This window comes from Prionailurus bengalensis, chromosome B1 (genome assembly GCF_016509475.1).
Source record: "Prionailurus bengalensis isolate Pbe53 chromosome B1, Fcat_Pben_1.1_paternal_pri, whole genome shotgun sequence".
In the NCBI taxonomy this organism is placed as follows: Eukaryota; Metazoa; Chordata; class Mammalia; order Carnivora; family Felidae; genus Prionailurus; species Prionailurus bengalensis.
In genome coordinates, this window is record NC_057344.1 from 96900120 (window position 1) to 96922431 (window position 22312).

The following is a 22312-nucleotide window of genomic DNA, read 5'->3' on the forward strand; positions in this document are numbered from 1 at the left end:
TTGATAAAAATATGTTCTTTCATTGAACAACACACCAAACACCAAGCAAAATAAAGACAGGTTTTTGTTTGTTTGTTTGTTTGTTTGTTTAGAGAGAGAGAGAGAGAGAGCACGTGCATGAGGAGCAGAGGGTCCATGCTCAGCACGGAGCCTGATGTGAGGCTCGATCCCAAGACCCTGAGATCATGACCTGAGCCAAATTTAAGAGTCGGATGCTTAACCAACCGAGCCACCCAGGCACCCCAACAAAGCCTTACTCTTAACAGAAATATTCTTAAATACAAATTCACCAAATCTTGAATTTATGAGAGCTCAACGAATCATTAAAGAAGGTTTCACCTTTGTGTGGCCCATAATGGCTTTCACATCAAGAGTAATACTTGGGATGGGTAAGGAAATTATAAAGTGGGAAAGAGATTACTAGGAACTCAAGCATATTGAGCAGATAAATCAGTTTTACAAAAGAGTACTTACAGAAGTTGAGAATCTGGAAATTGATTCCTTTAAAATGATTTATGTCTATGTAAACTCCTCTGAAAGTATTACCCCCAATTTGAGTACCACTGCATTACACCATACTGCCTTGACAACCCAGAGAAGTTTCTTAAAGTGTTTTTGACAAATGTGGGAGCTATTTTTAAGCCTCCCTTGGTCTTTAGATTTTATACTCTGGTTCATGCAAAAGGAAGTGAGAAGCAGTGAGTGGCAGTGGGAGGTCATCGCAGCGTCACTGAGCCTGGGAGAGGCCATGGGTCATGGAAAGGCAGATTCTCATATCCTGCTCAGAGACTGGATATTTATGATGAGGCAAAAGTAACATAGTGGTGATGCTGGAAAAACATAATAAGCAAAATTATTACTCAATATATAAGAGGAGAGAACTAAAAGTGAGACATTATACAATAGTTCAGATTCATGGATTATCTCCCCCAAAGATCTTGTAAGTATATAAAATTCTACATACTAAATTTTGGGGTCTCACAGAGCCTCCCCCTCTCAAAGCCCTTCTCATAAAAGGCAGATTCCTCTTAGGTTATACTGGCATTCAACTGGAAACCAGAATATTTTAACATTAAACATAGCAGTACTATGATTATGTTCATGTTGTAATGAAGGTCTAATATATCTTAAAACATGCAAAGAAGTATTCAATTTTATAGACCTGGAAAACTACCTGGAGAAAACAAAATTAAAACAACAAAGAGCACATTCTGCTTTTTTCACTGAAGCAAATATGTATAGTACATTGGTAGAAACCATTCTATTAACCAAATCATGTCTTAATTGGCCAAGTTAATTGGGAAAATTGGTAAAGTATAAAGCCAGATGTGCTTCCTTTTAATTAACTGTGTGGCATATTTCCCTCAAGCTTTTTTGAGACTAACATACCATTATTTATGAACACTATAGTATTGTTGCTTGACAATAATAACCCTAATGTAATACAAAGTTTCATAATCATGTCCTGGATAAAATGTTCAGTTTAGTTTTTTGTTTTTGTTTTGTTTTTTTTTTTTACCATACCTAATTCTGGAAAACATTTAAACACATAAATGATATTGTTCCCTAATCATGATTTTCCCCCAAAAGAGGTACCATATAGCACTCAATGTACATATTTAAATGTTCTACTATACCATTCATTACTGCAGAGGATGTCCATGATACAAAAACCTAACAGTCTTAACCAGGAGACTTGACACTCAATTTCATAATAGTTAAGAATCATTGCAGTTCAGTTTTAGAGTCAGTATCCATATGTTTCAATGTTTCAAACTGTTAAAGAACAGTCTGGTTAAGATGAAGAGCTTGGGGTCTAGAGCTAGACTACTTGAGTTCAAATTCTTGCTCTGCCATTCAACTAGCTGTGTGATAACAATTATATTATAAAAGTAACATCTAGGGGCTGCTGGGTGGCTCAGTCGGTTAAGCATCTGATTTAGGCTCAGGTCATGATCTCATGGTTCATGAGTTCAAACCCCATATTGGGCTCTGTGTGGACAGCTCAGAGCCTGGAAGTCTTTGGATTCTGTGTCTCCCTCTCTCTCTGCCCTCCCCCATTCACACTCATCTATCTCAAAAATAAATAAACATTAAAAAAAATTTAATAAAAAAAATTTTAAGTAACATCTAATTTTAAGTTTCTCATATTTCAGGCAGGATCCATTCACTAACTTGCTGTGTGAATTAACTGCATAGCTTAGGCTAGCCACACATTTAAACAGATGTATCTTACAATTTTCTTGTTTGTTTATATCTTGAGAGTTAATCACAAATAATGTTAATGAAGTACTTCAAGTTTTAAAGTAAGTGGACAAAAACCCAAAGCAAGAGTATTTTTATCTTTAACCATACAAATCAATGCTGTGTTTATTTACTAATAACTTAAGCACAGTTTGGCATTACCCTAACAAGGTAATCATGAGTTGCTGAGACTCATACAACTATTAGGAATGCAAGAGTAATTGATTTAATTATATGTCACCACAAGATGGAGTGAGAATTCTCCAAAACACACACACACACACACACACACACACACACACACACACACACACTCCTGTCAGAGGACTACAGATCTGACTTATTCCATTCTGCCATCTAGTGGTCATAGAATCAGGTATTACTCTCTATTGGATCAGTCTTCTATACAAGAATAAAATCAAAATAAGCAGTTTGATAAGAACTAAAAAATTAACTGAACAAAAAGATTAAGCACAGAAAGGAAAGTGGTAACACTGTTTGGTATAATAACAAGGAGAAGTATGTCGGAGAAAGTTAAGGAGAGAATGTTAGAGTGGAGTCCAAAACTAGAAACACAAGTTTAAAACATAAAATCTATTTTAAAACTAAAATATCGATTTTAAAACCTAAGTTTCTTCCTTATAAATACTTTTAGTACAAAAAAATTCTAAATTTGGCCCCACCTATTTCTTAAAAAAAATAAGTAGTTGGATTTAACTATTTTAACGTTGCCTTTTTACTTATAAAATTGAAAAGGAAGCATCTAAAGTCTCTAGGGACTTACATAAATTTTGGGTAGGGCTGTTTAGATTTATAGTCAATAATGTTTTTCTTTTCATTGAATAATAATGCTTTTATTTGCTTGAGTTTTAAATTTAAAATTTAAGGAGTAAATTTTTTAAATTTTTTACCAAAAAAATATACATACCATGTTAAACATACAGAAACAAAAATTAGAAAGCAAAAGGTTAATGTTCTTGATAAGTATAAAAGCTCTATAAATCAATCAAAAAAAGATAATCATGAAAGACATAAAGGATATGATCAAGCCATCTACAAATAATATAGTTAATAAACAATAAAAACTACCACTCATTAATATAATGACATTAAAATAGTGTTTTTATTTCTCAATTTATCAAAGAGAAAGATTTATAATAACCAGTGTTGGTGAGGATGCAGGAAAGCAGATCTGTTGGTTCAGTATAAACCATGCAACCATTCTAGAGTGTGTTAGAATGGGAACACATTTCTACTTAGAATTTCAACTCCTACGAATTTATGCTAGCGATACAGGTGTCCCTTGACATCCGAGTAAAGCATTCTTAAGAAACCTTTCATAAATTGAAATGGCGTAAAGAGCAGTATCCCTCACTTTCTTCAAGTTCTTGTTACACCACTTTACTTTTACAAAAGACCTACCTTAGTATCTGTTTTTGAAAACTGAAAGAAATCCAAAGAGGATTTTCACTTTTACGAGAAAAGCCATTACCATACTAAGATAGGTCTTTCATAAGAGTGAAGTGGCATAATGTGAATGTCCCTGCAAGTCCAATTTGATATGTACACAAAGATTTATCGGTAGGAATATTATTAAATTGTTGTTTGTAACAGCTCAAACCTGGCCACATGCTATAGTTCAACAACAGGAGATTAGCTAAATATAAACTATGATGTAATATGAAGTACCTGCTGCAATATTACATAACTTGTAAAAGTCATAGTGTAAAAATATTAATGACATCAGGAAATGCTCACCTCTAATATGTGAAAAAAGGTCATAACACTATATGTATAGCATGATGCCAATTTTGTTTTTTTCTTTTTTTAAAAAGGTACTTTATTTTCTTCTTTGTGCTTTTCTGAACTTTCCAGTTACATGTATTACTTTTATAATAAAAATAATATAAAATTTCTAATTTATTACACATCACAAAACTCTTGATTACTATTTTCATATAAAATATACACTTCTCCAATCAAATTTACATTTGCATATGGTGAGTGGAAATAATCTTAAATACATGTTTCATATGTATGTGTTCAGCACAAAAAGGATATCAAGAAAACTTTTTAGATTATTTCAAGAGATCCCCTTAAAGCTAATAAGCATGGTTTGGAAACTTCTCAGTGAAAAGCCAGAACTACATACCCACTTAAGAAAACATTTAGAAATTTATTACTCTAATCCTTTAGTTGTTTTGCATCCTCTTTCCAACATCTCTAAGTAAATTTATTTTCTGGATATTCAAATTTGACTATTTCTTAAAATTAACACATCAAAATAACCCCCAAATATTGTATACAAAACTGCAGATTATCATTTATGCATGGGTGAAACTAATGAACTAATGAAAATCTCATTTACTGATGAATAGCCCATTTATCCAAAGATTGTATGTTTTTCAATGTTGTCATCGTATAAAAACATCAAAAAGAAAATAATAATTTAGTGTATTAAACTGGCTGCTCTGCCAAGAAAATATATGTGGTAAATAAATTGGATATAGGTTTATAACTGAAATTTCATTCACAAAATAGAGTGGTTTTCTACTAGCAGAATTTGAATATTTTTGCTTTTCAACTATATCTAAACAAAATAATTAAAAATCAATTCAAATAATTTAGAATAAGCGCTTTATTTTTTTTTAATCCCACAAAACTGAAACTATCATTTACATCAGTTGCAAGAGCAATAAAAATTAGAAATAAATTTGCTATAACTCTTGAAAACATGAGCACAAAACAAAACTAAAAGAAACAGGAAAAACTACTCCTTTTAAATTGAAGATAATTTGACTTCTTGTGACATACCCACCTGCAGATGTACAAATAGCAGATGCATTCAAAACAGTGTGAGATTTAATTGATTTAGGACAATATTCCAACCAATCCCAACCCAGTTTTCAATTACTTGTGCAGGCTTATACAGAGTCACAGAAAGCAAATCACTTCTAATATGTAACCAGCTGATGCCAATTCAGAACACTCCACACCAGCACAACAATAACTATGGAAATCATGAGGTATGACTAGGGAGAAAAAAGCAAACTCAGCATCCAAAGTGCACATACTTCATACTCCAATTTAACTGCAATATAGTTCTACTTTAGTAAAAAAAGAAAAAAAAGTTTCCTTAAACTATACATCAACAAGAAAAGCAAATGTATCATTTCATATTCTTTTTCTGAATTTAAAAAATATATACGTAATCTGCCTTTGTTTTTGATAAGTTCAAATATGAATTGATAACGGGGTGATCGGATTCTTTAGGAAAGCTCTATAGAAGAGATGAATACAACATACTGTATCTTCTTTAAGAAGTATGAGCTGAAATGTTAGGCATTCCTTGTATTGTTTTTGTATATATTTAAGGAATGCTGTTCTTGTAAACAATTGCTTTGAAAAAGAAATACTGGGACCAAAATACATTAATAGAGGATCTCTATAAAAGGTCACCAAAACTATCCTTGCTCATGACATCAGGGAAAATGTTTTTAGAATTTATCTTGCTAGAAAAAAATGCTACCACTTTTCCTCTTTTTTCTTTTTTGTGATGATCACAATTAAACATCAGAAGATTTTTCCCAAATAAATACTGATGCAAATGTTGATTTCAAGGGCAAACAACTTTCATAACAGTCTATTTCTCAGGCATTTCACCATCTGTTGAAACTGAGGCAGCACTTTTCTGGTGTGAATTGTCACTGGACTCCTGTGAAGTATTCCTTCTGGGAGAGTTTATTGGGACCTAAAGCTGATTAGCAGATGTAGGCTTAGCAGCATTTGGTAGCTTTGTAGAGGAATTAGATGGAAGTCTATGACGACTACTGTCCTCACCAGAAGTAGATGAATGTCTTTTTCTTCCAAATTCCTCACTAATAGGGGGCTGCAAATTATGAAAGACAACATAGTGACAATTTTACTATTTTTCCTCCCTTCAAAATGTAAGGCCAGGCTTTTTCAAGAAAGAAGGAAACTACGTTGGCACTTCAGTAGATGTTATTAGCATAACAAAAAACAGCAATTTAAGCTATTACATTTCTTCCTCAACTAAATCAGCCTACTAGTATTTGTTCATTCTTTCACTCAACATGTGTTTATTAAGATTCTCATATGTTTTGGGGCTTGAACTACATTGCAGAGCATAAATATAAAGCTAGGTTCCCTGCCTCGAAGAAAATGTTTTAAAGAGACTTTTTTGTGCTTTATTCAACCTGTCAACTCCAGTCCCTTTCAACCCTAAACACCTATCCTAGGCTTGTTTGAATGATAATGTTTAACAGATAAATGAAAGCAGCAGGGGGGAAAGAGACACCAAGTTAAATAATCTTTAGCAAGTTTGAAAGTCTATCTAGGGTTTCTAGAATAAAGAGACCGGAAAGCATTATTGATGTATTAATTTTAAACATTTTCAAACATAAATATCCATAAAGCTCCCAAGTCCCCTCAGACTGCAAGCAAGGAGAGGGTAGGCAGTGAAAACATATTATGCACTCAAAAAAAAAAAAGTCAGCTTTTAAGGCCTTTCCAATTACAAAGATTTGGGAACCCACCACCAGACTAATATTTTCATTTGTAGACAAGTTAAGACCATAACCTCCTCTCCAGTCTTCCATCGTATTTAAAAGCGGAGGCCTGAATTCTTAGTTCCTGTTCAGATAGGGCAAAAGTCACTATTACAGAGCAAGGATGTCTTTGTGAAAGAACTGGCTAGGCTGCTCTAGAAACACTTTAATTCCAGAGACAAGCACATCTATTAATTCCATCGCTAGGCCATCAAACCTATTTACACAAAATATAAGACAAACAAATTACAATACTAAGCAGAGATGGACCTAGCATTTCTTCCACCTCTCTCTTTTCTGTTTTTTTGATTTTTCTGTCCTTATTTCTCTTTTTCCTCCTTTTATCTTATTTTCATCCCATTCTTTCTTTGTAATGCTTTCCTTGTCAAATCGTTTAAAGTTTATTCTCCTGTCTCTACATATGTATATAATATTCTTGTCCTACCTTTATTGTGTGGGGAAACCTAAATACATGTTACATTAGCACATTTTAGGAAACTATAGGATGATGGTACATAGAAAGTGAAAAATTTTCAAAGTGGTGTGAGAAATTAGTAACATCCACATAAAAGTTACTAAATCTATAAAATGTTTAATTATAGGGGCTTATCAAAATTAAAGTGAACTGACAATTGGACTGTGGTTATGTAAGATGTTAATATTTAGGAAATCTGGGTAAACAGAGTATATGGGAATTCTCTGTACTATTTTTGCACCTGTTTTAAAGTTTGATTTCAAAACTAGAAAATTAAAATTGTGAAATAAAAAGTTAAAAAAATAAAAATTATAAAATCAAAGTTAAGAAAGTCACTGATAGCTCAAAATCTAAAGGTAATAAAAAGACTACAAAAGATCGGGGTGCCTGGGTGGCTTGGTCGGTTAAGCGTCTGACTTCGGCTCAGGTCATGATCTCACGGTCCATGAGTTCGAGCCCCGTGTCGGGCTCTGTGCTGAGAGCTCGGAGCCTGGAGCCTGTTTCAGATTCTGTGTCTCCCTCTCTCTCTGCCCCTCCCCTGTTTATGCTCTGTCTCTCTCTGTCTCAAAAATAAATAAACGTTAAAAAAAAAAAAGACTACAGAAGAAAGGACTTAAAACTTACATCAATGCGGAAGTCTTCTAACCTCTTAAAGCTACAGAGGTATTCCTGAAGTTTTGGGTCAATAGACTGCGTCTTAGATTCAGAATATTTTAGATAAGCCCAAAACTTTTCTAATCCATACAGCTGACCTAATAACAAAGAAAAGTATACACATTAAATTATATAGAATTTTAAAAATGATTCATATTGAACATGATCCTACCAGCAATTAATCATTTACCTTCCAGCAAACACTTTATCTAGTTCTTGAGAATAAGATGTTGTAATAATAATGGCAGTTAACATTTAGTAAGAATCCACTATGTAACAGGTATTATTTAAATGGTTTTTATTTATTAAACTAATTTGAACCACATACAACCCTGTAATATAGGTACTTACGTATATTACTGATGAGTAAACTGAGGCTAACAAAGTTAAGTAACTTAACCAAGGTCACACAGCTACTAAGTAGGGGAAATGGGATTCGGACATATGCATTTGGCCCAAAGTCAGCACCATTACCCACTGTGCTAATCTATCTTTCGAAGCCTACCTGCTGATGTTACAAAGAATTTTCAAGTAATGGAACATCAGTGAGTATTATTTTCATGTTTTGTCGAGGAAAAAATGGCAAAATACTACTTCATAAAGGAAACACATGGGTATGGTTATTTTCTAACACATCATAGGAATGGCCTTCTTACTATATGGTGCTCCATCCATCCTTCATCAAGAACCATAATAGTGGCCTGAAGGTCTTAAATGGCCTACTCTGAAAAAAAAGAGTTATGAACTCTCCCTATTTATTGACTCAGGTTTACAATTTCTAAATAGAATAAGATTATTGGGATGTTTTGTTTTACCAGATTCGTAGTCTTTTTTGGTTTCTTCTTGGAAATCCTTAAAAATTTCTTGTCTGAATTTTTTTTCTAGTCCATAACTATAAAACCTGAACAGACATTCTAATCCATACCTGCGGAAAGGAAATAAATGGTTTATGATAAAAATTTTGCTATGACAAGGTGAAGATTTCATACTTAGCAGCACTGATACATGGAAACATGACACAAATAACCCCAAGCAAAAAAACAGAAGAGCTTAAATGTATGTAAATTTTAGTATGCAGGTTTTTGTTTGTTTTTAGCTGAAATGGTTAATTAGTAATTCATGGATGGCTTTGCTATTTTTGTTCACTCAGCCATAGCACCTCATGGAACTATAATGGGAACCTGCAGAATGATAGGCAGCCTGTGGACAACCAGAGTTGTCTTCCTTTGGACAGAGGATCTCTCCCTGGTATTTCTGAAGAAATGTCCAAAAGATTCAGTGGCATTAAGAATGTTTTAGATTTTTCCCAAACCAAGGTTTATAATGGTATGTTTGTGTGTGGTTTTAAATACTCTTGAACATAATCTTTACTCAAGAGAGATAAAAACTATACTCTGTGCCCTAGACCCTATGTGTGGTTGACCTATTCAACTATAAATGACAAACCTAATTAAATGGCTCCTAATAGATCTTCCCTACTTTAGCTATAAAGTACATCTCATAAAAGATATTTTGCTAAAACAACTGTAATCACTACATAAAATCAGAAAGCAAATTTCCTTGTTTTCTTCTAAAGCTACCTAGAGAACCCAAGACAAATTTTAGACAGTGGATCAGCAAACTACATGGGCTCAGTCTTTAATTTAATTAATGGTGATGAGCAGAACCCATGACAGTGAACAGTCTTCAGAACAGCAGTAAAAGGACCATGTCTAGCTTACTCAACTAAAACAAGTCGCAATTAATAGATTCCTAGTTAGAATCCTTAAGTCATTCTGGGCGCCTTAGTGAATAAATACTACATACAATTTCTTCATTACCTGTAAAATAATTTTGCCTGGCTTTTATTCACATGAAGGGGTGTGTGTGTGTGTGTGTGTGTGTGTGTGTGTGTGTGTGTCTTTTGTAACTACCTTATTTACAAGATGGAAAGCGATGGTCTGCCCAGAAGAATAAATAGGTTTCTTGGCAAGCTACCAAGAGAAATGTAGGACTACCAACTACCCCCACACACTGACCTGAGCCCCTTGTTTTGGTAGCCATAAGTGATACTATTCTTTGAGCTTATATGACTGAAGGCTAAGGGGACTAAGGACTAAAGAATCACCAGCTCAGAAATGACAAACATGCCTTGACACTCCTCTTATGTGATATTATACTGGTATTAGCTTATATACTTATATATAAATATAAATATAAATATAAATATAAATATAAAGCATTGATATCTCAACCTTGGCTGTATATAACAATCATCTGGAGAGCTTTTAAAAATACTGATGCTTGGGGCGCCTGGGTGGCGCAGTCGGTTAAGCGTCCGACTTCAGCCAGGTCACGATCTCGCGGTCTGTGAGTTCGAGCCCCGCGTCAGGCTCTGGGCTGATGGCTCAGAGCCTGGAGCCTGTTTCCGATTCTGTGTCTCCCTCTCTCTCTGCCCATCCCCCGTTCATGCTCTGTCTCTCTGTCCCAAAAATAAATAAACGTTGAAAAAAAAAAATTAAAAAAAAAAAAATACTGATGCCAAGGCTTTGCTCCAAACCAAAGAAATCCGAATCTTTGGCAGTGAGGCCTATGTCTCTGTCTTTTCTTTTCTTCTTCTTTTTTTTTCTTTCTTTCTTGAAAGCAGAATTGAGAATGTTTTGGGTTTTATCAAGTAAATGACATTCTAGAAGAATGTTAGAATTCTTAGAGGTTATTGGTAAAGGCCAATAGACTACTACAATATTTGGATTTTTAGTCTTAATTTTTAGCAAACCAATTCCAAAGACCAAAAGTATGACATTATTTTTTTTTCAAAAGTATAACATTAATCGCAATCCAACTATGCAGAATAACTGCTGAAGTGAAGACAAGGGGCAAATGGCCAGCCTCTCAGTTGCCATTTATTCACTTACCCCTCATTGTGAGAAAGCTTAGATGAGTGGAAAATATAAAGAATGAGAAGCAGAAAGAACTATATTTGAATTCTGGGCCTGTAATTACATCCCTGAAAATGGGTGATAACAATATCATACTTTTCAAGAATAGATGACACAAATATTTATAAAGTACTTAGACCAGAGATGGCACATTGAAGATAATAAAGGTTATTTCTCTCCTTCCTTCTTAAAACTATCCTACTGTTGAATTTAGTCAATGGATAGATTCAGTACTAATCTTTCTAATAACAGTAACAATTTATTGAGCACTTACTGTGTACCAGGTAACATGTTCTGTTTTATCTTCACAATAACCCTTTGAGGGTATCTACCACAATTTCCCCTACTTTATAAAGAAGCTGAAGCTTATTGTGATTAATAATTTGCCAATCCACAGTGAATTAATAGGCTGGGATTCAAATTTGGCCCTGATTTCAAAGCCTTCAGATGCTTAACAATAACTGTGCTACATACTTCCTAAGGAACAGCTAATCCAGGTTAGTCATGAACATTGCAGAAACAGACCCAAAATTATGTGTTAAAAACCACTAGAAACATACAGACTGATATAGGAACACAGAAAAAGAATTCCCAACCTAGACTTGGATAGGCATGGGCATATCAGAAAGTTATTAGAAAGTCCTGAAGAACAAACAAAAATTGTTTGCAGAAACAGCAAAAGACACTGAGAGTAATAATAACAGTGACTTTCAAACTTTTCTTTTTATTTTAGAGAGACACAGCATGAGTGGGGGAGGGGGATAGAGGGAGAAGAGAGAAAGGGAGAATCTTGAGCTCAATCCCAAGACCTTGGGATCATGACCTAAGCTGAAATCAGGAGTTGGATGCTCAACCAACTGAGCCACCCAGGTGCCCCTCAAACTTTTCTAAATCTAATAGTAAGAAAAATATTTTATCTGGTGACACAATACTCATATATACATGTATACATAAAAGCATATATAAGCTTTGCAAACAAGTTTAAATTTGCATGTATATATAAATTATAAAAAATTTGAACCTATGTTCAGTGCAGTCTGACATTTTTCAAACTACTAAACTGATTGCACAACCCACTAATGAGTAGCAAACCATAGTTTGAATAATATCAAAATGTTTTGTTGTCAATATATTTGAGTAACACCAAAATCAAAAACGGCAAGTTTTTCCTTTTGTGCTAAACCTGGTAAATTGGCAGTAGCTATTAAAACTGTGATAAGAAAGACCAAAAATCTGAATTCAGGAACATTATTAAACAGTTTTTGGGTTGGTTAGAGAGGTCAGGAATAGAAGAGAGAGAAACAGAGGTACAGATAGATATTCTGGATGAAAATTAAAGTCTATTTTTTCTACAAGTCAGGGTAAATGCAATTTTTTTTCCCGAAAAATTTATTTTTTGTATTCCTCTCAAAGATCACAATATCTGGTTAACAATATATTCTTATTTAAGATTTACAAGTAGAATCCATTTTTAGAACGGCAAATTTAAGTAAATACTGAGTGTAAAATTATCTTTTTTTTCTTCTTTCCATCTCTTCCTTTCTTCCCCTTTCCAGGAATAAATTGCTTGCATAAGTCTACTTCATGTTCTTTCTGACCCTTTCAGTTTGGTCCCAACTCTGTCCTATAGGAACTCTCAAAACTTATCCTGAACACTTCTCAAGGAAGCAAGGTCTAGCCTGGATGAAAAGAATGAGTTAGCAATGCAGAGGGAGGAAGAACAGAATAACCAGAGGTAAGAATATGTATAGCTATCTAGATGCAATAACTTGGGTCATTCAGAGAACATGTTCAGTAATATTGTTGCCTAGAGGACCAGAGCACTAGTAGGAAAAAATGAGATTTGATAGATGAGTGTGGACATATCATGAGAGGCCTTATTTTTTCTTGGCTCAAGGCATCTTAACAACTAATTTGGCTCTAAGTATTTGTCAATTTGGGGATGTAAGTGCACATGCAAGGGAAGTCTCTAACGGCTCTTTCAAATTTCATTTGGAATGTGTGCCAACCCCTAAGATGGCTCCAAATGATCCTACCTCCTGGTATTCTCAATCTTGGGTAATCTTCTCCTACCAGGGATGGTACCAAGGTTGGTCTGTGTGAATAATACAACATGGCAAAAGTGATGGTATGTCACTTTCAAACATAGGTTATACAAGACATCAAGTCTTCGTCTTAGAAGTTCTTCACCTTTCTTAGATCATTTGCTCTGAAGTCATGTCATTAAATGCTGAGTAGTAGGCCTATGTGGTGAAGAACTGAAGCTTCAGCCATGTGAATAAGCTTGAAGAGGATCTTTCAGCCTGAGTCAAGTCTTTAGAGACTGCAGCCGGATCTAACACTTTGACTGCACATGAGACATCTGAGTCAGAACCACCCAACTAAGCTGTTCTAGAGTCTTGACCCTTAGAAACTGTAAACTAAGAAATGTTTGGTGTTTTAATTTTTTGAGTTTTGGAGTAATTTGCTGTGCAGCAATAGGAAACATACAGCCTCTCCCCAGTTATGTTGTTCTACTTTCACAGTTCAAAACTGGGCACTTTACCCTTTAAATTATTTTATTGAAAACTCCCTTCAACTGTAAAATGTGAGAAAATATTTGACCTGTAATTTTCTTTTGCATCTTCCCAAGCAAGTTGTCTAAATTCCTCATACATTTTTTTATTGAAGTGATCTCTGAGGAAAAAGGACCAGAAACGAAAGAGGGTATTCATTTCTTGGGACTGGCCAATTCCCAAGCGTTTTCTCTCTGGAAAAAGATAAAATAATAAAACTTTTTTTTGTTAAAGATGCTTATTAAGTCAAAACAGCAGACATTTTATATAACTTAAAATAAGGAAAACTAAAACATATTAATCTTTAAAATGTATTTGGCTTTCTTCTAAGGGACAAATATTAATCTGTTTTCTGACTCACTGTTCAAATTTAAGCATTTGTCAATAGTAGCAAGAATATACTAAACCTCATTTCCTAATGTATATAAGCTACAAAATACATGATAAAAATATGTATAAACACATTTAGTTAAGGTAATTATAACAAAAGAATATCTTAACCTGATATTAAATGTCACACTTTTTAATATTATATTTTAATTTAAAATACAGCTATTTTAAGGACAAGCATCTTACCACTTAGGCATCTTCGACGATACTTGTGGTACACTTGTTGGGTAAAGCCATTTTCCTTCAAAAGTTCATGAGAAGGGTGCTGGAACTTTGGGAATGAATGAGGAGTACATCCATAACTTCCTACTAGTGGTGCACCTTCTGAAGGCGAGGCATTTGAACTGCTGTTTGAGAAGGGGGGAAAAAGCCTTCAAACTGAAATATCAAGAACCAAGTGTTTAAACCAATTTGTACTATTTGTTTGTTGTTGGGTCTGAACAGTGGAAAAGACATTAGTCCCTAAAACTAAACTAAGACATAAAGATAAATATTTGAATCGCTATTTATGTTCAACACAGGTATATGCAGAAGTTGATAAAGAACATGGTTATAAATTTTCAAACTAAAGCAGTAAGTAGAACCACATGACTAAAAGACTCGCTTATTCCTATTCCAGATCCATTATTTACTTTAGTTTCTTGTGGTACTAGAGAAAATCTCAATTTTCATGAGCAATTAGATAAATGATATAAATTGGATAAGTGGAAATGAGGAATAAAATCTGGCACAAAGGTAATAATTTTATGAATCCAGACATACCTGCAATTCTGTACATCAATTCTACTTCTGAAATCTCACCTAAGTCTATTTTTTTTTTCCTTTTCATCTGCACTCCATTATTCAAATATAGGTTTTCTTCCTCTTTCACTCGAACTAACTGGTCTCCCTCATCTATCCCATCACCAAATGTTATTTCCTGTGTTTTGCTTTATTTATTATTTTTCTTTCTTTCTAAGACACTGATCTAAATCAGTGGTTTTCAACGTGTAGACTGAGGATGTTTGAAGGGCTTCCCAAGAACTCTTCAGAAAGTCTGCAACTCAAAACCATTTTCACAATAACACCAAGGTATTATTTGCCCTTTTCACTGTGTTCACATTTGCACTGATAGTACTAAAGTAATGGTGCATAAAATTGCTAATGCAAATTGAGGCAGAGGCACCAAACTTTCCATACTAGTGATAGTGATTGCAAATTTTAAAAAGTACCACTTTGAACTTAAGGTGTCTTTGATGAAGCAAAATAAATAAATAAATAAATAAATAAATAAATAAATAAATAAATAACTTTATGAAATCTCAACCCTTATTGTATGGGACGAAATCTTTAGTTTTGCAAAATGAAATAGTTCTGGAAATGTTTCACAACAATATGAACATACTTAACACTACCGAACTATACACTTAAAAAGTTAAAGTGGTAAATATTTTGTTATGTGATTTTTAATCACAATTTTCAAAAATGGGATGGAAGCATAAAGTACTTTTGCAGCATTATCAAAGTACAGTGGCTATTTTTATGGACCAAATGTCGAATTCCTAGCCCCTAATAAGATGGTAGTAGAAGGTAATTAAGACATGAGGGTAGAGTTGATGAGTGGGATAAGTGCCCGTATAAAAAGAAACATAGGGGGCGCCTGGGTGGCTCAGTCGGTTAAGCACCTGACTTTGGCTCAGGTCATGATCTTGCGGTTCATGGGTTCAAGCCCTGCGTCGAGCTCTGGGCTGACAGCTAGGAGCCTGGAGCCTGCTTTGGATTCTGTGTCTCCCTCTCTCTCTCTCTGCCCCTCCTCCACTAGTGCTCTGTCTCTGTCTCTCTTTCTCTTTCAAAAATAAATATTGAAAAAAGAAAGAAACGTGGGATAGCTGCTTCCTCTCTCTCTGTTTGCCATGTCAGGATACAAGAAGATAGCCATCTACAAAGTAGGTCCTCAGCAGATACCAGACCCATTGGTACCCTGATCCTGGAACTGTGAGAAATAGATGTTTAAGTCCATGGCATGTTTGTTATAGCAGCTCAAACTAAAACAGTTGTCTTAAATCAAAGCACTTGTTTCATAAAGTTGTGAGCCAACCCAGCTGATTTTTCTTGCAACAACATTTTTAATTAGAAAACGACAAACAAATTATGAATATTCAGACTTCATTTTGTGTCAGACGTTTCCTTGAAAATGAACAAAATGTCAAGGAAAACTTTGAGTTCTTATGCAAATATTAGAATTTTGGAAACCTTGTATTTGTCACCATAAGCCTGATTGTTTCCACTAATACTTAAAAACTTTCCTAATAAAATCAGTGGTGATTTTCTTAGGAGTGTGTGTGAGCATGTCTGTGTGTATGGTAAAATACACATACTATTTATAATTTTAGCCATTCTTAAGCACACTTACTTTTCATCAAAATTAGATATTCACAATGTTACATAACATCACCACTATCTATACCTAAAACTTCTTTATCATCCCCAACAAAAACTCTATTAAACAATAGCCCTTTCCTCCTCCATTTAGCCTCCAATCACCTGTATTCTACTTTCTCTATTTAAACTGGACTATTCTGGGTACTTTATACAAGTGGGATCATACTATCTTTACCCTTTTGAGTCTGCCTTATTTCAATAAGCATGTTTTCAAGGTCCATCGATGTTGTTGTTACATAAATTAAAATTTCATTCTTTTATATGGTTGAATAATATTCCATGGTATGTATATACCATATTGTGTTTATGCAGACATCTGTTAATGGACACTTGAATTGTTTTTATCTTTTGGATATTATGAATAATATTTCTATAAATATGTACATAAAAGGGTTTGTTCAACTCCCTGTTTTCAATTCTTTTGGATATATACCTAACAGTATAACAGCTGGGTCATATGGTAATTCTGTGTTTTCACATTTTGAGAAAATGCCAAACTGTTTTCCATAGTGGCTGCAGCATTTGATATTTCCACAAGCAATGCACAAGGGTTCCAGTTTCTACACACCCTCACAAACAATTATTTTCAGCTAAAAAAAATTATATATACCTGTATTAGACAGCTCAGGCTGCCATAACAAGATACCACAGACTGGATGGCTTAAACAACAGAAATTTATGTTGGTAGAGGAAGGACAGTAAAATATCCTCCAGACTGAGAAGGCACTTTGAGACCAAAAACAAAGCAAGCCACTCCATACTGCTTACACAGAGTTTTATTCAGGGCAACTTTACTGTCAGGGGGATTGGGTGGACAATCTCACCACTATGCGGCTATTTTCCATGAAGTCCAGACCTTAATCCATAGAATCTATAGAATGGGGGGGATCACTGACGTGAGAACAAAGGGTAATTATCCAAAGTAGCACCATCTGTGTGAAAGAAGGAACTCTACTAGTTATCTAAAGTGGCGCAATCTATACACCAGAGGGATAATCAGAATAAGCTTTCCCTCATTCCAGCTAGGACATACAGTAACCTCCACTATACCTGGAACGCATAAGCCCAAGGGAGATCATTGCACAGAGAAGAACAAGAAGGAAGGCCAAAGATGGAGACAGTATTGTCAGCACTCCTACAAAGTCTCAGATCAAAGTGCCAGTAGCATTGGTTTCTGATGAGGTCTCTCTTCCAAGCTTACTGAGAGCTACCTTCTCAATTTGTCTTCACGTGGCTTTTCCTCTCTGTATGTGTAGAATGATATGCATATGTCCTCTTCTTATAAGAATACCAGTCCTATTCATTCAGATGGCCAACTGACACATGAAAAAATGCTCAACATCACTCATCATCAGTGAAATACAAATCAAAACCACAACGAAATACCACCTCACACCTTTCAGAATGGCTAACATTAACAACTCAGGCAACAATAGATGTTGGCGAGGATATGGAGGAAAAGGATCTCTTTTGCACTCCTGGTGGGAATGTAAACTGGTGCAGCCACTCTGGTTCCTCAAAAAATTAAAAATAGAACTACCCTACAACCCAGCAATTGCACTACTAGGCATTTATCCAAGGGATACAGGTATGCTATCTCGAAGGGGCACATGCACCCCAATGTTTATAGCAGCACTATTAACAATTGCCAAAGTATGGAAAGAGCCCAAATGTCTATCGATGGATGAACAGATAAAGAAGATGTGATAGATACATATATATATATACATATATACACACACACACACACACACACACACACACATATACATACAATGGAGTATTACTTGGCAATCAAAAAGAATGAAATCTTGCCATTTGCAACCACATGGATGGAATTAGAGGGTATTATGCTATGCAAAATTAGTCAGTCAGAGAAAGACAAACATCATATGACTTCACTCATATGAGGACTTTAAGATACAAAAAAGATGAACATAAGGGAAGGGAAGCAAAAATAATATAAAAACAGGGAGGGGGACAAAAGATAAGAAACTCTTAAATATGGAGAACAAACAGGGTTACTGGAGAGGTTGTGCAGAGGGGGGGATGGGCTAAATGGGTAAGGGGCATTAAGAAATCTACTCCTGATATCATTGTTTCACTATATTATAACTAACTTGAAAGTAAATTTAAAATAATAAATTAAATTAAAAAAATAAAAAATAAATAAAATAAAATAAAATAAAATAAAATAAAATAAAAGCTGAATAGGAAAAAAATACATAAATCGTTTAAAAATGTTAAAAAATACCAGTCCTATTAAATTGGGGCCCCATCTTTGTGACTTCATTTAACTTTAATGGTCTCCTTAAAGGCTGCAATATCTCTAAATATAGTCACACTGGGGGTTAGGACTTCATACAATTTTTTTTTTCTAAAAGTTTTTAGTGTTTATGCTATTTTTGAGAGAGAGAGAGAGAGAGACAGAGTACAAGCAGGGGAGGGACAGAGAGAGAGGTAGACACAGGATCCAAAGCAGGCTCCTGGCTCTGAGCTGTCAGCACAGAGCCCAACGCAGGGCCTGAACCCAGGAACCGTGGGATCATGACCTGAGCCAAAGTTGGCACCCAACATACTGAGCCACCAACGTGCTCTGAGACTTCATATAATTTTAAGTAGATACCACAGTACCATCCTAATGGGTATGAAGAGGTATCTCATTGTGGTTTTTGATTTGCATTTCTCTAACAACTAATGATGTTGAACATCTCATGGGCTTACTGGCCAATTTGTATATCTTCTTTGAAGAAATGTCTATTCAAATCCTTTGCCCATTTTTGAATTGGGTTTTTTTTTAGTTGTCAAGTTTTTAGAGTTCTTTATATATTCTAAATATTAATCCCTAATCAGATATCTGATTTGCAAATATTTTCTCCTATTGAGTAGGCTATCATTTGACTCTGGTAGTAACTTTTGATACATAAAAGTTCTTAATTATGATGAAGTATGGTAATTTTTTTCTTTTCTCACCTCTGCTTTTGGTGTCATACTCAAGAAACCACTGTCAAATCGAGGGCATGAAAATTTTTCCTTATGCTTTCTTCTAAAAATTTTACAGTTTTACCTCTTACGTTTAGGTCTTTAACACACTTTGAGTTAATTTTTTTGTATGCAGTATAAGGTCTGGATCATCCTTTTACATGTTGGATATTCAGTTTTCCTAGTACCATTTGTTAAAAAGATGGTCCTTTTCTCTACTGAACATTCCTAGCACCCTTGCTGAAAATAAGCTGACTGTATACATGAAGGTTTATTTCTAGGTTCTCTACTGATTCCATCGGTCCATTTGCCTGTCCTTAGGCCAGGAAGCTTTACAGTTACAGGAAGCTTTCAAAGTTATGAGGTGTTAGTCTTCGAATTTTATTCTTCCATTTTCAAATTGTTTTAGCTTTTCAGGACTCCTTGCAATTTCATGTGAATTTGAGAATAAGGTTTTCCATTTCTGTGGAAAAGGCTGTCAGACACATAGACCAATGCAATAGAATAGAAATTGATATTCTTCAACAAAACAGGAAAGAATATCCAATGGAAAAAAGACAGACTCTTCAACAAATGGTGTTAGGAGAACTGAACAGCTACATGCAGAAGAATTAAACTGGATCACTTTCTTACACTATACATAAAAATACATTCAAAATGGATGAAAGATCTCAATGTGAGACAGAAAACCATCAAATTCCTAGAGGAGAAGAAAGGCAGTAACTTATTTGACATTGGCCATAGAAACCTCTTACTAGATACATCTCCTGAGGCAAGGGATATGAAATTAAAAAGATACTATTGGGACTTCATGAGGATAAAAAGCTTCTATACAGTGAAGGAAACAATCAATAAAAAAAGGCAACCTTTGGGATGGGAGAAGATATTTGCAAATGACATATCTGATAAAAGGTTAGTATCAAAAATATATAAAGAACTTATCAAACTCAACATCCAAAAAATAAATAATCCAGTTAAAAAATGGGCAACTCCTGAAATCAATCAATAAACTCCTACAATCAATCCACCAATCAAGCAATCAATAAAAATGGGCAGAAGACATGAATAGACACTTTTCCAAAGAAGACATACAGATGGCTAACAGATATATCACTCATCATCAGGGAAATACAAATCAAAACTACAAGGAGGTATCATCTCACATCTGTCAGAATGGCTAAAATTAACAACACAGGAAACAACAGATGTTGGGAGAGGTTGTGGGGAAAGGGGAACTCTCTTACACTATTGGTGGGAATGCAAACTGGTGCAGCCACTCTAGAAAACAGTATGGAGGTCCCTCAAAAAGTTAAGAATAGAATTACCCTATGATACAGCAATTGCACTACTAGGTATTTACCCAAAGGATACAAAAATGCTGATTCAAAGTGATACATGCACCCTGATGTTTACAGCAGCATTATCAACAAGAGCCAAATATAGATAGAGACCAAATGTCCATCAACTGATGAATGGATAAAGAAAATGTGGTGTGTGTGTGTATATATATATATATACATATATGTATATATATATGATGCAGTATTATTCAGCCATAAAGAAGAAGGTCCTTAACTTACAAGGGTAGACACACAAGGTTAGCAGCAGACCTGTCCACTGAAACTTGGCATGCCAGAAGGGAGTGGCAGGATATATTCATTGTGCTGAATGGGAAAAATATGCAGCCAAGAATTCTTTATCTAGCAAGGCTGTCATTCAGAATAGATGGACAGATAAAGAGTTTCCCAGACAAACAAAAACTAAAGGAGTTTGTGACTACTAGATCAGCCCTGCAAGAAATTTTACAGGAGACTATTTGAATGGAGAGGAAAAAAAAATACCAAAGCAACAAAGACTAGAAAGGACCAGAGAACATCACTAGAAGCACCAATTCTATAAGTAACACAATGGCAATAAATTCATATCTTTCAATAATTACTGAGTGTAGGGGCGCCTGGGTGGCGCAGTCGGTTAAGCCTCCGACTTCAGCCAGGTCACGATCTCGTGGTCCGCAAGTTCGAGCCCCACGTCAGGCTCTGGGCTGATGGCTCGGAGCCTGGAGCCTGTTTCCGATTCTGTGTCTCCCTCTCTCTCTGCCCCTCCCCCGTTCATGCTCTGTCTCTCTCTGTCCCAAAAATAAATAAAAAAAAATAATAATAAATAAATAAATAAAAAACGTGGGAAAAAAAATAATTACTGAGTGTAAATGGACTAAATGCTCCAATCAAAAGACATAGGGTATTAGAATGGATACAAAAAATAAGACCCAGCTATATGTTGCCTACAAAAGACTCATTTTAGTCATTAAGACACCTACAGATTTAAAGTCAGGGAATGGAGAACCACTGGTTATGCTAATGGATGTTAAAAGAAGGCCAGAGTAGCCATACTTATATCAGAAAAAACTAGATTTTAAAACAAAGACAGTAACAAGAGATGAAGAAGAACATTATATTATATTTAAGGGATCTATCCATCAAGAAAATCTAACAATTGTAAAAATGTATGCTCCCACTTGGAGCCATCCAAATATATAAATCAATTAATAGAAAATATAACGAAACTGAATGATAATAATACCATTAATAGTAAAGGACTTTAAGACCCCACTTACAACAATGGACATATCATCTAGGCAGAAAATCAACAAGGAAAAAATGGCTTTGAATGACACACTGGACCACATGGACTAAACAGATATATTCAGAACACTTCATCCTAAAGCAGCAGAATACACATTCTTCTTGAATGCACATGGGACATCCTCCAGAACAGATCCCATACTGGGTCACAAATCAGCTCTCAACAGGTAGAAAAAGATCAAGATCATACCATAGATATTTTCAGATCACAACATTATGAAACTTGAAATCACAAGAAAAATTTGGAAAGTCCTCAAATACATGGAGGTTAAAGAACATCTTACTAAAGAATGAATGGGGTAAACCAGGAAATTAAGGAAGAAATTAAAAATACACGAAGCAAATGAAAATGAAAACATGACAGTCCAAACTCTTTGGGATGCAGCAAAGACAGTCCTAAGAGGAAAGTATATTGTAATTCAGGCCTATTTCAAGGAGCAAGAAAAATCTCAAATACACAACC

The 22312-nt window shown here is 34.8% G+C and overlaps 1 protein-coding gene across 8 annotated transcripts in view; it reads right to left on the reverse strand.

Annotated features, from left to right (window-relative positions):
• Nucleotides 1–285: 285 nt before the first annotated feature.
• The window catches only part of LARP1B (La ribonucleoprotein 1B), a 129202-nt gene continuing 107175 nt past the window's right edge, over nt 286–22312 (reverse strand). For 7 of the 8 annotated variants that reach the window (XM_043568696.1, XM_043568689.1, XM_043568670.1 and 4 more), the window contains 5 exons: nt 13991–14151; nt 13464–13608; nt 8757–8866; nt 7912–8039; nt 4865–6133 (listed from right to left, as the gene is read on the reverse strand). In XM_043568696.1, the coding sequence (XP_043424631.1) occupies nt 5996–6133; nt 7912–8039; nt 8757–8866; nt 13464–13608; nt 13991–14151 (682 nt within the window). In that variant the 3' untranslated portion in view covers nt 4865–5995. Of the gene's footprint in view, nt 831–4864; nt 6134–7911; nt 8040–8756; nt 8867–13463; nt 13609–13990; nt 14152–22312 lie in introns of those variants that run through there. The other variant, XM_043568704.1, reaches the window with a different exon arrangement.